The sequence below is a fragment of the Pseudophryne corroboree genome, chromosome 6 (assembly GCF_028390025.1).
Source record: "Pseudophryne corroboree isolate aPseCor3 chromosome 6, aPseCor3.hap2, whole genome shotgun sequence".
Taxonomy (NCBI): domain Eukaryota; kingdom Metazoa; phylum Chordata; class Amphibia; order Anura; family Myobatrachidae; genus Pseudophryne; species Pseudophryne corroboree.
The window spans coordinates 378,178,446-378,192,321 of NC_086449.1; the positions used below are offsets into that span (position 1 = coordinate 378,178,446).

A 13,876-nucleotide genomic window follows, 5' to 3' on the forward strand; every position below is an offset into this window, starting at 1 on the left:
TGAAGACTTCTTGATGAAGACCCCACTCTCCCGGGTGGAGGTCGTGCCTGCTGAGGAAGTCTGCTTCCCAGTTGTCCACTCCCGGAATGAACACTGCTGACAGTGCACTTACGTGATTCTCTGCCCAACGAAGAATTCTGGTGGCTTCCGCCATCGCCACGCTGCTCCTTGTGCCGCCTTGGCGGTTTACATGAGCCACTGCGGTGATGTTGCCTGACTGAATCAGCACCGGTCGGTCGCGAAGCAGGGTCTCCGCTTGACGTAGGGCGTTGTATATTGCCCTTAGTTCCAGGATGTTGATGTGAAGGCAAGTCTCCTGACTTGACCACAGACCTTGGAAATTTCTTCCCTGTGTGACTGCTCCCCACCCTCGGAGGCTTGCGTCCGTGGTCACCAGGACCCAGTCCTGAATGCCGAATCTGCGGCCCTCGAGAAGGTGAGCACTCTGCAGCCACCACAGGAGAGACACCCTGGCCCTGGGGGATAGGGTGATCAGCCGATGCATTTGTAGATGTGATCCGGACCACTTGTCCAACAGATCCCATTGAAAGGTCCTCGCATGGAACCTGCCGAAGGGAATGGCCTCGTATGACGCCACCATCTTTCCCAGGACTCGCGTGCAGTGATGCACCGACACCTGTTTTGGTTTTAATAGGTCTCTGACCCGTGTCATGAGCTCCTGAGCCTTCTCCATTGGGAGATAAACCCTCTTCTGGCCTGTGTCCAGAATCATGCCCAGGAAGGGCAGACGAGTCGTAGGAATCAACTGCGACTTTGGAATATTTAGAATCCAGCCGTGCTGTTGTAACACTTCCCGAGAGCGTGCTACGTTGATCAGCAACTGCTCTCTGGACCTCGCCTTTATGAGGAGATCGTCCAAGTATGGGATAATTGTGACTCCTTGCCGTCGCAGGAGCACCATCATTTCCGCCATTACCTTGGTAAATATTCTCGGTGCCGTGGACAGACCAAACGGCAACGTCTGGAATTGGTAATGACAATCCTGCACCACAAATCTGAGGTACGCCTGATGAGGTGGATAAATGTGAACATGAAGGTAAGCATCCTTTATGTCCAGAGACACCATAAAATCCCCCCCTTCCAGGCTTGCGATGACCGCTCTGAGCGATTCCATCTTGAACTTGAACCTTTTCAGGTATATGTTCAGGGATTTTAAATTCAATATGGGTCTGACCGAACCGTCCGGTTTCGGTACCACAAACATGGTCGAATAGTAACCCCTTCCCTGTTGAAGGAGGGGAACCTTTACCACCACCTGCTGAAGATACAATTTGTGAATTGCAGCTAACACTATTTCCCTCTCTAAGGGGGAAGCTGGCAGGGCCGATTTGAGGTAACAGTGAGGGGGCATCTCTTCGAATTCCAGCTTGTATCCCTGAGACACAATCTCTATAGCCCAGGGATCCACCTGGGAGTGAACCCACTTGTGGCTGAAATTTCGGAGACGCGCCCCCACCGGGCCCAGCTCCGCCTGTGGAGCCCCAGCGTCATGCGGTGGATTTAGTGGAAGCCGGGGAGGACTTCTGTTCCTGGGAACTAGCTGTATTGTGCAGCTTCTTTCCTCTACCCCTGCCTCTGGCAAGAAAGGACGCACCTCGGACTTTCTTGCCTTTTTGTGATCGAAAGGACTGCATTTGGTAATACGGTGCTTTCTTAGATTGTGAGGGATCATAATGGCAAAAAATTTGACTTTCCAGCCGTAGCTGTGGAGACCAGGTCCGAGAGACCGTCCCCAAACAATTCCTCACCCTTGTAAGGTAAAACCTCCATGTGCCTTTTTGAGTCGGCATCGGCTGTCCATTGCCGAGTCCACAAGACCCTTCTGGCAGAAATCGACATTGCATTTATTCTAAAGCCCAGTAGGCTAATGTCTCTTTGAGCATCTCTCATATATAGGACAGCGTCTTTTATATGCCCCAGGGTCAGAAATATAGTATCCTTGTCCAAGGTATCAAGTTCCTCAGATAAGGTATCTGTCCATGCTGCTACAGCACTACACATCCAGGCCGACGCAATCGCCGGCCTTAGTAAGGTACCTGAATGTGTATAAATGGACTTCAGGATACCTTCCTGCTTTCTATCCGCAGCATCTTTCAGGGTGGCCGTATCCTGTGACGGCAGGGCTACCCTCTTGGATAAGCGTGTTAAAGCTTTGTCTACCCTAGGGGAGGATTCCCAGCGTAACCTGTCCGTTGGCGGGAAAGGATACGCCATAAGCATCCGTTTGGAAATCTGCAGTTTTCTATCTGGAGATTCCCAAGCCTTTTCACACAACTCATTTAACTCATGTGAAGGGGGAAAGGTCACCTCTTGCCTTTTTTCCCCATACATATACACCCTCTTGTCAGGGACTGGGGTTTCCTCTGTGATGTGCAATACATCTTTCATTGCTATAATCATGTAACGGATGGCTTTAGCCATTTTAGGCTGTAACTTTGCATCATCGCTATCGACACTAGAGTCAGAATCCGTGTCGATATCTGTGTCAACAATATGGGATAGTGGGCGCTTCTGAGACCCTGACGGCCTCTGCGACATAGGATCAGGCATGGGCTGAGACCCCGGCTGTCCCAAGGCTTCAGCTTTATCCAACCTTTTATGCAAGGAAGTAACATTATCATTTAAAACCTTCCACATATCCAATCGGGTGTCGGCGCCGTCGGCGGCGACCCCACATTCATTTGTTCCCGCTCTGCTTCCACATAGCCTTCCTCGTCAAGCATGCCGACACAAGCGTACCGACACACCACACACACAGGGGATGCTCTATTTGAAGACAGTTCCCCCACAAGGCCTTTTGGAGAGACAGAGAGTATGCCAGCACACACCCCAGCGCTATATGTCCCAGGAATCACACAGTAACTTAGTGTTAACCCAGTAGCTGCTGTATATACTGTTTTTGCGCTAAATTTATGTGCCCCCCCTCTCTTTTTACCCTCTTCTACCGTGATACTGCAGGGGAGAGCCAGGGAAGCTTCCTCTCAGCGGAGCTGTGGAGAGAAAGCGGCGGGCTTCTGTTCCGCGTTTCTGTGTAAAAATATGGCGGGGGCCCATGCATATATACAGTGCCCAACTGTATATATGCCCACTTTTGCCTAGAGGTCTCTAATTGCTGCCCAGGGCGCCTCCCCCTTCGCCCTGCACCCTACAGTGACCGGAGTATGTGGGTTTAGTGTGGGAGCAATGGCGCACAGCTGCAGTGCTGTGCGCTACCTCATATGAAGACTGTAGTCTTCTGCCGCCGATTTCGAAGTCTTCTTGCTTCTGTCACCGGCTTCTGTCTTCTGGCTCTGCGAGGGGGGGCGGCAGCGCGGCTCCGGGATCGGACGACCAAGGGTGCGATCATGTGTACGATCCCTCTGGAGCTAATGGTGTCCAGTAGCCTAAGAAGCAGGACCTATCTTCAGTGAGTAGGGCTGCTTCTCTCCTCTCAGTCCCACGTAGCAAAGAGTCTGTTGCCAGCAGATCTCTCTGAAAATAAAAAACCTAACAAAATACTTTCTTTTTAGCAAGCTCAGGAGAGCTCACTAAGTAGCACCCAGCTCGTCCGGGCACAGATTCAAACTAAGGTCTGGAGGAGGGACATAGAGGGAGGAGCCAGAGCACACCAGTATCCAAATTCTTTCTTAAAGTGCCCTGTCTCCTGCGGAGCCCGTCTGTTCCCATGGTCCTTACGGAGTCCCCAGCATCCACTAGGACGTTAGAGAAATATTAATGCTAACCACAGTACTTAATACACGATCAGGGAAGTAAGATGCAAAGTTTCATGGAACCTCTGTATTTTGCTTTTTTACTTAGAACATACTTTTTTGTTAACTGTGTCTCTTAATTCTTCAATAGTTTACCAAGTATATAGCATATTAGTATGCACAGTTTAAGAAAAAGTCACATGGCATGGCTAGGTCACACAGTCTATTTGGCACAATTTCAGGATAAGTGTATGTGGACACAGCTACAGGTGTGAATGAGCACTAGAACATGGTAAGATAAAACAGTAAACTGAAAAACACTGCAACCTATACACAAAGCTCGCGATTTGTCAGGTTGTTAGACACACTTGAAGCAAAAAAAAGAATGAAACGTTGTTACAGGTTGAGTATCCCTTATCCAAAATGCTTGGGACCAGAGGTATTTTGGATATCGGATTTTTCCGTATTTTGGAATAATTGCACACCATAATGAGATATCATGGCGATGGGACCCAAGTCTAAGCACAGAATGCATTTATGTTTCATATACACCTTATACACACAGCCTGAAGGTCATTTTAGCCAATATTTTTTATAACTTTGTGCATTAAACAAAGTGTGCCTACATTCACACAATTCATTTATGTTTCATATACGCCTTATGCACACAGCCTGAAGGTCATTTAATACAATATTTTTTATAACTTTGTGTATTAAACAAAGTTTGTGTACATTGAGTCATCAGGAAACAAAGGTTTCACTATCACTCAAAAAAGTCCGTATTTCGGAATATTCCGTATTTCGGAATATTTGGATATGGGATACTCAACCTGTATTCTTTTTTTCCATTGTTTCATCAAAGTACACTTAGTGGTGGCACTCAAATATACATGTCCTGGCAGAGCTATTGTACTATGAGTCATGCCTAACCAAAATGTATTTACACTTATTCTGTAGGGAATAAAGCCTTGTGGAGACAATTTTCAGTTGTTCTAATGGTTTCTAACCATGTAAAACAGCATTGTATAAACATACATTAACAATACATAGGATGGGAATGTTTTCTCGTTTACCTTGAAATATGTCTTGACGAGCAGGTACTGCTTTACCATGCTGCTTGCTAGTTACTGGAGCAAGATCTAATAATGACACAAAGGCATGCAGGTAGATAAATACAATAGAGTACACAAGTAATAGGATGCGATAAGAGGCTAATGTTTAAAATGACAGCAATCAGATTAAAATAAAATAGTCATGACAGGGTAAGCTGGATATCCAGAAACAGTCGAATGTGTAAATAAATTATAATGCATTTTATTTGTACTATTATCCTTGCTCAACCCGTGGCCTGCCAGTGGTATTTGAGGAAAGAACACGTCTAGCAAATTCTTCTTGTATGTATGTGGTTTGCAGCTCAAAATATCATGGCTCTATTCAGTTAAGGCTAATGTTAGCTCTACCCCCCAAAAAATAAAACTCTAAATAAAGTACAAAATCACTTGGCTTCTGATTTGGAGGGTCCCCTGGAACTCATAAAACAGAACATCTTCATCAAATGTATAGCTGGGTTGTTAATAGCCCAGCCCTGTAAACTCTCTAACCGCATGGAATAATATTTAAATGAAAATGTGTTCCATAATACCAATAACAGCATTTACCAGTTTTCTGTTCCAAGAAAGGTACTGTGCTTAAAGGAACAGACTTCAAGTCAAATGGCTTCTCTGATGGCTCCAGTGTGTACTGGTGCAAGGCCTTTTCCATTCCAAGCACGGATGCTGTCAGACCTGTAGAAATCCAAATAGTAGATTAGCACCATAGTCAAGAACAATGTGAAGTGTTCAAAATTATGGTACTCCAAATTTATATGCATTCCAATATATACACCAAAGACCATTTAAGCTCCGCAATAATGAACCATAACAATTCTGAGGATTTAAATGATGATGGCAGCTCTTCTTTTTTCAGGTCCAAACCAGCACAAGAAAGTAATCACTAGAATCTTATAACAAAATTAAATAGGAGCACCTAAGGCATATTATCTATTCAATACACAATGGTAATTATGGCAAAAGGATGCATACAATACTGTACATAGCAGAAATGAGGCTTCTATAATGTTTATCTACTCCACCTTTGGACTCCACTGCAAAAATTACACTCCAGCTGGCACTGGGGCTTTCAGATAAGTGCTACTGCTTTTAAATACTGTAAGCCAGTAGTCCCCATACTACTTTTGGTCACTATGGCAGGCAAAACCTGTGCTACTGGCTGCCACATCATTATGTGGAGAAACAGAAGCACAGCCCTGTCACCACCACATCACTGAACCTAAGGATGTCAGGTACTGTAAGCACAATATACTTAATTGTTTCTGAGTTTCTCAATAAGAAACATTTGGCCTACCTAGGGGTGCCGTGGAAAAAAACAAATCTTGATTCAAAGAGGTTAGAAACCACTGCTGTCTCTCTTTTACTGGTAAATAAATTATGTTATGATGGCAATGCGCTTTGTTGTCTAAATCATCTCAGAAGTTAATGATTTTATGTCTTAATGAAGCCATTAACTACATACTTCCCTTATATAAAGAAGGAGATAGAGTTGGATGTCTGTTAAAACTAGAATCCATATGTATATATGAACTCAACACAATAATACCTAATGGTCTTAATGACAAAATATCATGGAACATTTATTAAATAACGTGTTCTTTATTTCTGTCCAGCATAACAATAATGTTTGTGTAAGGATCTTAGTCAAAGACTTTAAACTATGTTGTATTACAATAACTGCCTTAGTAACATGTGGAAATGTGCTGCCTGTGATATTACTTTCTTTCATACAGTAGCTTAGATTTAACACTGTGCTGTAGTAACAGCAACAGTTTATATAATATGCATTATCTTTTGCTTTATAATCCTGGATACATAGTTTATGTTGCCAACATTGCTTTCACTATGCTATTGGTGATTACAGAGGATAGTGAGCAAAATCCAGGATGCCTCTCTATGGAACCAGGAAGCACTTGAATAGCAAACATCATTAGATGAGGATGCCGAGCCACTCTCCACATGCGGCGTCTCATCACATGCTGAATACCACAAGTGGAGCTAACTTATTGAAGGCTTACTATTCATTTATGTCACCTTGAAAAAAGGATCTGCACGTCATGACATGTTGGAGACTATGGACGCATAATATATTTGTCTACACAAGTCTCTCAGCGACACCGCCGTATTTCTTTAGACATATATATATATATATATACACACACACACACACACACACACACATACACTGCTCAAAAAAATAAAGGGAACACTAAAAGAACATCCTAGATCTGAATGAATGAAATATTCTTATTAAATACTTTGTTCTTTACATAGTTGAATGTGCTGACAAAAAAAATCACACAAAAATTATCACTGGAAATCAAATTTATTAACCCATGGAGGTCTGGATTTGGAGTCACCCTCAACATTAAAGTGGAAAAACACACTACAGGCTGATCCAACTTTGATGTAATGTCCTTAAAACAAGTCAAAATGAGGCTCAGTAGTGTGTGTGTGGCCTCCACGTGCCTGTATGACCTCACTACAACCCACACAAGTGGCTCAGGTAGTGCAGCTCATCCAGGATGGCACATCAATGCGAGCTGTGGCAAGAAGGTTTGCTGTGTCTGTCAGCGTAGTGTCCAGAGCATGGAGGCACTACCAGGAGACAGGCCAGTACATCAGGAGACGTGGAGGAGGCCGTAGGAGGGCGACAACCCAGCAGCAGGACCGCTACCTCCGCCTTTGTGCAAGGAGAAACAGGAGGAGCACTGCCAGAGCCCCTCAAAATGAACTCCAGCAAGCCACAAATGTGCATGTGTCTACTCAAACGATCAGAAACAGACTCCATGAGGGTGGTATGAGGGCCCGACGTCCACAGGTGGGGGTTGTGCTTACAGCCCAACACTGTGCAGGACGTTTGGCATTTGTCAGAGAACACCAAGATTGGCAAATTCGCCACTGGCGCCCTGTGCTCTTCACAGATGAAAGCAGGTTCTCACTGAGCACATGTGACAGACATAACAGAGTCTGGAGACGCCAAGGAGAACGTTCTGCTGCCTGCAACATCCTCCAGCATGACCGGTTTGGCAGTGGGTCAGTAATTGTGTGGGGTGGCATATCTTTGGGGGGCCGCATTAGGTACCGAGATGAGATCCTCAGACCCCTTGTGAGACCATATGCTGGTGCGGTTGGCCCTGGGTTTCTCCTAATGCAAGACAATGCTAGACCTCATGTGGCTGGAGTGTGTCAGCAGTTCCTGGAAGACGAAGGCATTGATGCTATGGACTGGCTCGCCCGTTCCCCAGACCTGAATCCAATTGAGCACATCTGGGACATCATGTCTCGCTCCATCCACCAATGCCACGTTGCACCACAGACTGTCCAGGAGTTGGCAGATGCTTTAGTCCAGGTCTGGGAGGAGATCCCTCAGGAGACCATCCGCCACCTCATCAGGAGCATGCCCAGGCGTTGTAGGGAGGTCATACAGGCACGTGGAGGCCACACACACTACTGAGCCTCATTTTGACTTGTTTTAAGGACATTACATCAAAGTTGGATCAGCTTGGAGTGTGTTTTTTCACTTTAATTTTGAGGATGACTCCAAATCCAGACCTCCATGGGTTAATAAATTTGATTTCCATTGATAATTTTTGTGTGATTTTGTTGTCAGCACATTCAACTATGTAAAGAACAAAGTATTTATTAAGAATATTTCATTCATTCAGATCTAGGATGTGTTATTTTAGTGTTCCCTTTATTTTTTTGAGCAGTGTATATATATATATATTTTTTTTTCAGATGAAAATATATAGGTCCGTGAACCAATAATGGATTCTATGGGGCCTATGCAATTGGCAGAAAAGGATCCGACATTTCAGTATTCAATTTGCGGCCAAGTCCGACAGGTTTTGGCCGTTACAGACAATGGCAATCTGACTTTTTTAAAGTCGGATTGACATCGTCATAAACAGGGCTAAAAACTGTCAGATTTGGCCGTTAATTCGACAAAACACGTGGCTCCGTAAAATAAAAATTCCCTGTTAGTAGCTGCCACAGCTTTGGGGCTAATTGTATAGACCATAGGGATCAATTAGCCCGCTGTAACTGAATTCCCTTCATAGACTGGGTTTGAATAGGACATTATAGTTACTAGCTTACTTCTGTTGACTTAAACAAAAGAAGGGATAGAAGAGTATTGAGAAGTTAAAAACATGCATGTATGTGTGTATGTTCTTGTACAAATGTACAGAATCAGCAATATACAGTAGTCCTGCTGAAACAGGAAAATCTGGAAAAAAAAGTAAAAATATAAAACAACAGATGTATACATGAACACCACAAGCAAACATGTTTGGAGGTCTCAAAGATTGTGTATTTTGCAGCAGTGTAGATACCTACTGCTGCTTCAGAATACAGAACAGTATAATAAAAAAAGATCTACACCAGGAAAGATAAAATAGATATTTTTATATTGGTGTACAATACAAACCATTTAAAATGTAGGCTGCATTGAGGTTTAACTGTTTCTGCTTTAAAACATTGAAGTAAAACGTTGCTCTGTCCCGAACCTCATCATCACTGTCCATCATGCACCTGTGAAGTACAATGGAATGATAGGCAATGTTTCATAAATATACACACGTACATACAATCACACTAACAGTCACATTTTAGAACATCCTAATTTTTCCAGTTTTTATTTAAATGTAAGCAGATCAAGTCCAGTGAATGACCTGTAATGGTACCAAGGTAAGCAGTAAACTGCTAGAGGTTAGAAAATAAGATTTTAAACCTACTTGTAAATCTATTTCTCCTAGTCCGTAGAGGATGCTGGGGACTCCGTAAGGACCATGGGGTATAGACGGGCTCCGCAGGAGATAGGGCACCTAAAAAGAACATTGACTATGGGTGTGCACTGGCTCCTCCCTCTATGCCCCTCCTCCAGACCTCAGTTAGAGAACTGTGCCCAGAGGAGATGGACAATACAAGGCAGGATTTAGCAATCCAAGGGCAAGATTCATACCAGCCCACACCAATCATACCATGTAACCTGGAACATACATAACCAGTTAACAGTATGAACAAAACGACAGTAACGGTCCAAGACTGATCTCAACTGTAACATAACCCTTATGTAAGCAACAACTATATACAAGTCTTGCAGAGTTTCCGCACTGGGACGGGCGCCCAGCATCCTCTACGGACTAGGAGAAATAGATTTACCGGTAGGTTTGAAATCTTATTTTCTCTTACGTCCTAGAGGATGCTGGGGACTCCGTAAGGACCATGGGGTTTATACCAAAGCATCCAATCGGGCGGGAGAGTGCGTATGACTCTGCAGCACCGACTGAGCAAACGCTAGGTCCTCATCAGCCAGGGTATCAAACTTGTAGAATTTAGCAAAGGTGTTTGACCCCGACCAAGTCGCCGCACGGCAAAGCTGTAATGCCGAGACGCCTCGGGCAGCCGCCCAAGAAGAGCCTACCTTCCTAGTGGAATGGGCTTTAACCGAATTTGGTACCGGCAATCCAGCCGTAGAATGAGCCTGCTGAATCGTATTACAGATCCAGCGAGCAATACTCTGCTTCGAAGCAGGTGCGCCAATCTTATTAGCAGCATACAGGACAAACAGAGCCTCTGTTTTCTTAATTTTAGCCGTTCTGGCTTCATAAATCTTTAAGGCCATGACTACATCCAGGAATCTGGAATCCTCCAGGTCACTTGTAGACACAGGCACCACAATAGGTTGATTCATATGGAACGAAGAAACCACTTTAGGCAAAAATTGCGGACGTGTCCTCAATTCAGCTCGATCCACATGAAAAATCAAGTAGGGGCTTTTGTGTGACAAAGCCGCCAATTTAGACACTCGCCTTGCTGATGCCAAGGCCAACAGCATGACCACCTTCCAGGTAAGAAATTTCAACTCAACCTTGGTAAGCGGCTCAAACCAGTGTGATTTTAAGAACTGCAACACCACGTTCAGGTCCCATGGTGCGACTGGAGGCACAAAAGGGGGCTGGATGTGCAGCACTCCCTTTACAACCGTCTGGACTTCTGGAAGAGAAGCCAATTCCTTCTGAAAGAAAATTGAGAGGGCCGAAATCTGTACCTTAACACAGCCTAATTTCAGGCCCATATCCACTCCTGTCTGTAGGAAGTGGAGAAAACGACCCAGATGAAAATCTTCCGTAGGCGCATTCTTGGACTCACACCAAGACACATACTTTCGCCAGATACGGTGATAATGTTTTACCGTCACCTCCTTCCTAGCCTTTATTAAAGTAGGGATGACCTCTTCCGGAATCCCCTTTTTCGCTAGGATTCGGCGTTCAACCGCCATGCCGTCAAATGTAATCGCGGTAAGTCTTGAAATACACAGGGCCCCTGTTGCAACAGGTCTTCCCTGAGAGGAAGAGGCCAGGGATCTCCTGTGAGCATCTCTTGTAGATCCGAGTACCAGGCCCTTCGAGGCCAATCTGGGACAACGAGTATCGTTTGTACTCTTCTTCGTCTTATGATCCTCAACACTTTTGTGATGAGAGGAAGAAGAGGAAACACGTAGACCGATTTGAACACCCACGGTGTTACCAGCGCGTCTACTGCTACTGCCTGAGGGTCCCGAGACCTGGCACAATACCTCCGAAGCTTTTTGTTGAGGCGTGACGCCATCATGTCTATTTGAGGAGTTCCTCAAAGACGCGTTACGTCTGCAAAGACTTCTTGATGAAGTCCCCACTCTCCTGGATGGAGATCGTGTCTGCTGAGGAAGTCTGCTTCCCTGTTGTCCACTCTCGGAATGAAGACAGCCGGCAGAGCGCTTACATGATTTTCCGTCCAGCGAAGGATCCTTGTGGCTTCCGCCATCGCGACTCTGCTTCTTGTCCCGCCTTGGCGGTTCACATGAGCCACTGCTGTGACATTGTCTGACTGAATCAGAACCGGTAGGTTTCGAAGAAGACTCTCCGCTTGTCGAAGGCCGTAGTAAATGGCCCTGAGTTCCAACACATTGATGTGTAGACAGGACTTCTGGTCTGACCAAAGACCCTGAAAATTTTTTCCCTGTGTGACCGCTCCCCATCCTCGGAGGCTCGCGTCCGAACCTGCAACCCTCCAGGAGGTGAGCACTTTGCAACCACCACAGGATCCAATCCTGAATTCCGAACCTGCGACCCTCCAGGAGGTGAGCACTTTGCAACCACCACAGGAGGGACACTCTGGCCCCTGGGGACAGAGTTATTTTCCGATGTAAGTGCAGATGGGACCCGGACCACTTGTCCAGTAGGTCCCATTGAAAAGTCCTTGCATGGAACCTTCCGAAGGGAATGTCCTCGTAGGCCGCCACCATTTTTTCCAGAACTCGAGTGCATTGGTGAACTGACACCCTTTTCGGTTTTAGCAAGTCTCTGACCATGTTCTGGATGTCCTGGTCTTTCTCTATTGGGAGGAAGACCTTCATTTGTTCCGTATCCAGTATCATACCTAGGAATGGTAGTCGAGTTGTCGGAATCAACTGCGACTTCGGTAGATTTAGAATCCAACCGTGTTGCTGGAGCACTCTCAGAGAGAGCGCCACACTGCTCAGCAATTTCTCCCTGGATCTCGCTTTTATCAGGAGATCGTCCAAGTATGGGATAATTGTGACTCCATGCTTGGGCAGGACCACCATCATTTCCGCCATTATCTTGGTGAAAATCCTCGGGGCCGTGGAGAGTCCAAACAGCAACGTCTGAAATTGGTAATGACAATCCTGTACAGCGAATCTCATGTATTCTTGATGGGGGGCATATATGGGGACATGAAGGTACGCATCCTTTATGTCCAGAGACACCATAAACTCCCCCTCCTCCATGTTGGCTATTATCACTCTGAGTGATTCCATTTTGAATTTGAATCTTTTTATGTACAGGTTTAGGGATTTCAGATTCAAAATAGGTCTGACCGAACCGTCCGGTTTCGGGACCACAAATAGGGTTGAGTAGTAACCTCTTCCCTGCTGGTGCAGGGGAACCTTGATTATCACTTGCTGTATACACAGCGTCTGAATTGCAGCAAACACTATATCCCTTTCCGATGTGGAAGCTGGTAGGGCCGATTTGAAAAATCTGCGCGGGGGCACCTCCTCGAATTCCAATTTGTAACCCTGGGAAACTATTTCCAACACCCAGGGATTCAGGTCCGAACTGACCCAGGCCTGACTGAAAAGTCGAAGACGTGCCCCCACCGGTGCGGACTCCCTCAGGGGAGCCCCAGCGTCATGCTGTGGGTTTTGGAGCAGCCGGGGAGGACTATTGTTCCTGGGCACCTGCTTTTGCCTCTGCCCTTACCTCTGGCGACGAAAGAGGATCCCCGACCTCTTCTGGACTTGTGCGACCGAAAGCACTGCATCTGATAGGGTGTTACTTTCTTTTGCTGTTGGGGAATATATGGTAAAAAAAATAAGAATTTACTCACCGGTAATTCTATTTCTCGTAGTCCGTAGTGGATGCTGGGGACTCCGTCAGGACCATGGGGAATAGCGGCTCCGCAGGAGACAGGGCACAAAATTTAAAAGTTTGACCACTAGGTGGTGTGTACTGGCTCCTCCCCCTATGACCCTCCTCCAAGCCTCAGTTAGGATACTGTGCCCGGACGAGCGTACACAATAAGGAAGGATTTTGAATCCCGGGTAAGACTCATACCAGCCACACCAATCACACCGTACAACTTGTGATCTGAACCCAGTTAACAGTATGATAACGTAGGAGCCTCTGAAAAGATGGCTCACAACAATAAACAACCCGATTTTTTTGTAACAATAACTATGTACAAGTATTGCAGACAATCCGCACTTGGGATGGGCGCCCAGCATCCACTACGGACTACGAGAAATAGAATTACCGGTGAGTAAATTCTTATTTTCTCTGACGTCCTAGTGGATGCTGGGGACTCCGTCAGGACCATGGGGATTATACCAAAGCTCCCAAACGGGCGGGAGAGTGCGGATGACTCTGCAGCACCGAATGAGAGAACTCCAGGTCCTCCTTAGCCAGGGTATCAAATTTGTAGAATTTTACAAACGTGTTCTCCCCTGACCACGTAGCTGCTCGGCAGAGTTGTAATGCCGAGACCCCT

The 13,876-nt window shown here is 45.7% G+C and overlaps 1 protein-coding gene across 2 annotated transcripts in view; it reads right to left on the bottom strand.

Annotated features, from left to right (window-relative positions):
* COPG2 (COPI coat complex subunit gamma 2) overlaps window positions 1-13,876 on the bottom strand; it is a 156,760-nt gene that overhangs the window by 21,406 nt on the left and 121,478 nt on the right. For both annotated transcript variants that reach the window (XR_010179341.1, XM_063926754.1), the window contains exons 16-18: window positions 9,252-9,355; window positions 5,369-5,494; window positions 4,784-4,849 (exon numbers count right to left, since the gene is read on the bottom strand). Coding sequence is in view for 1 of the 2 variants with exons in the window: in XM_063926754.1 (XP_063782824.1) it covers window positions 4,784-4,849; window positions 5,369-5,494; window positions 9,252-9,355 (296 nt within the window). In the remaining variant the exon portion in view is untranslated. The remainder of the gene's footprint in view (window positions 1-4,783; window positions 4,850-5,368; window positions 5,495-9,251; window positions 9,356-13,876) is intronic.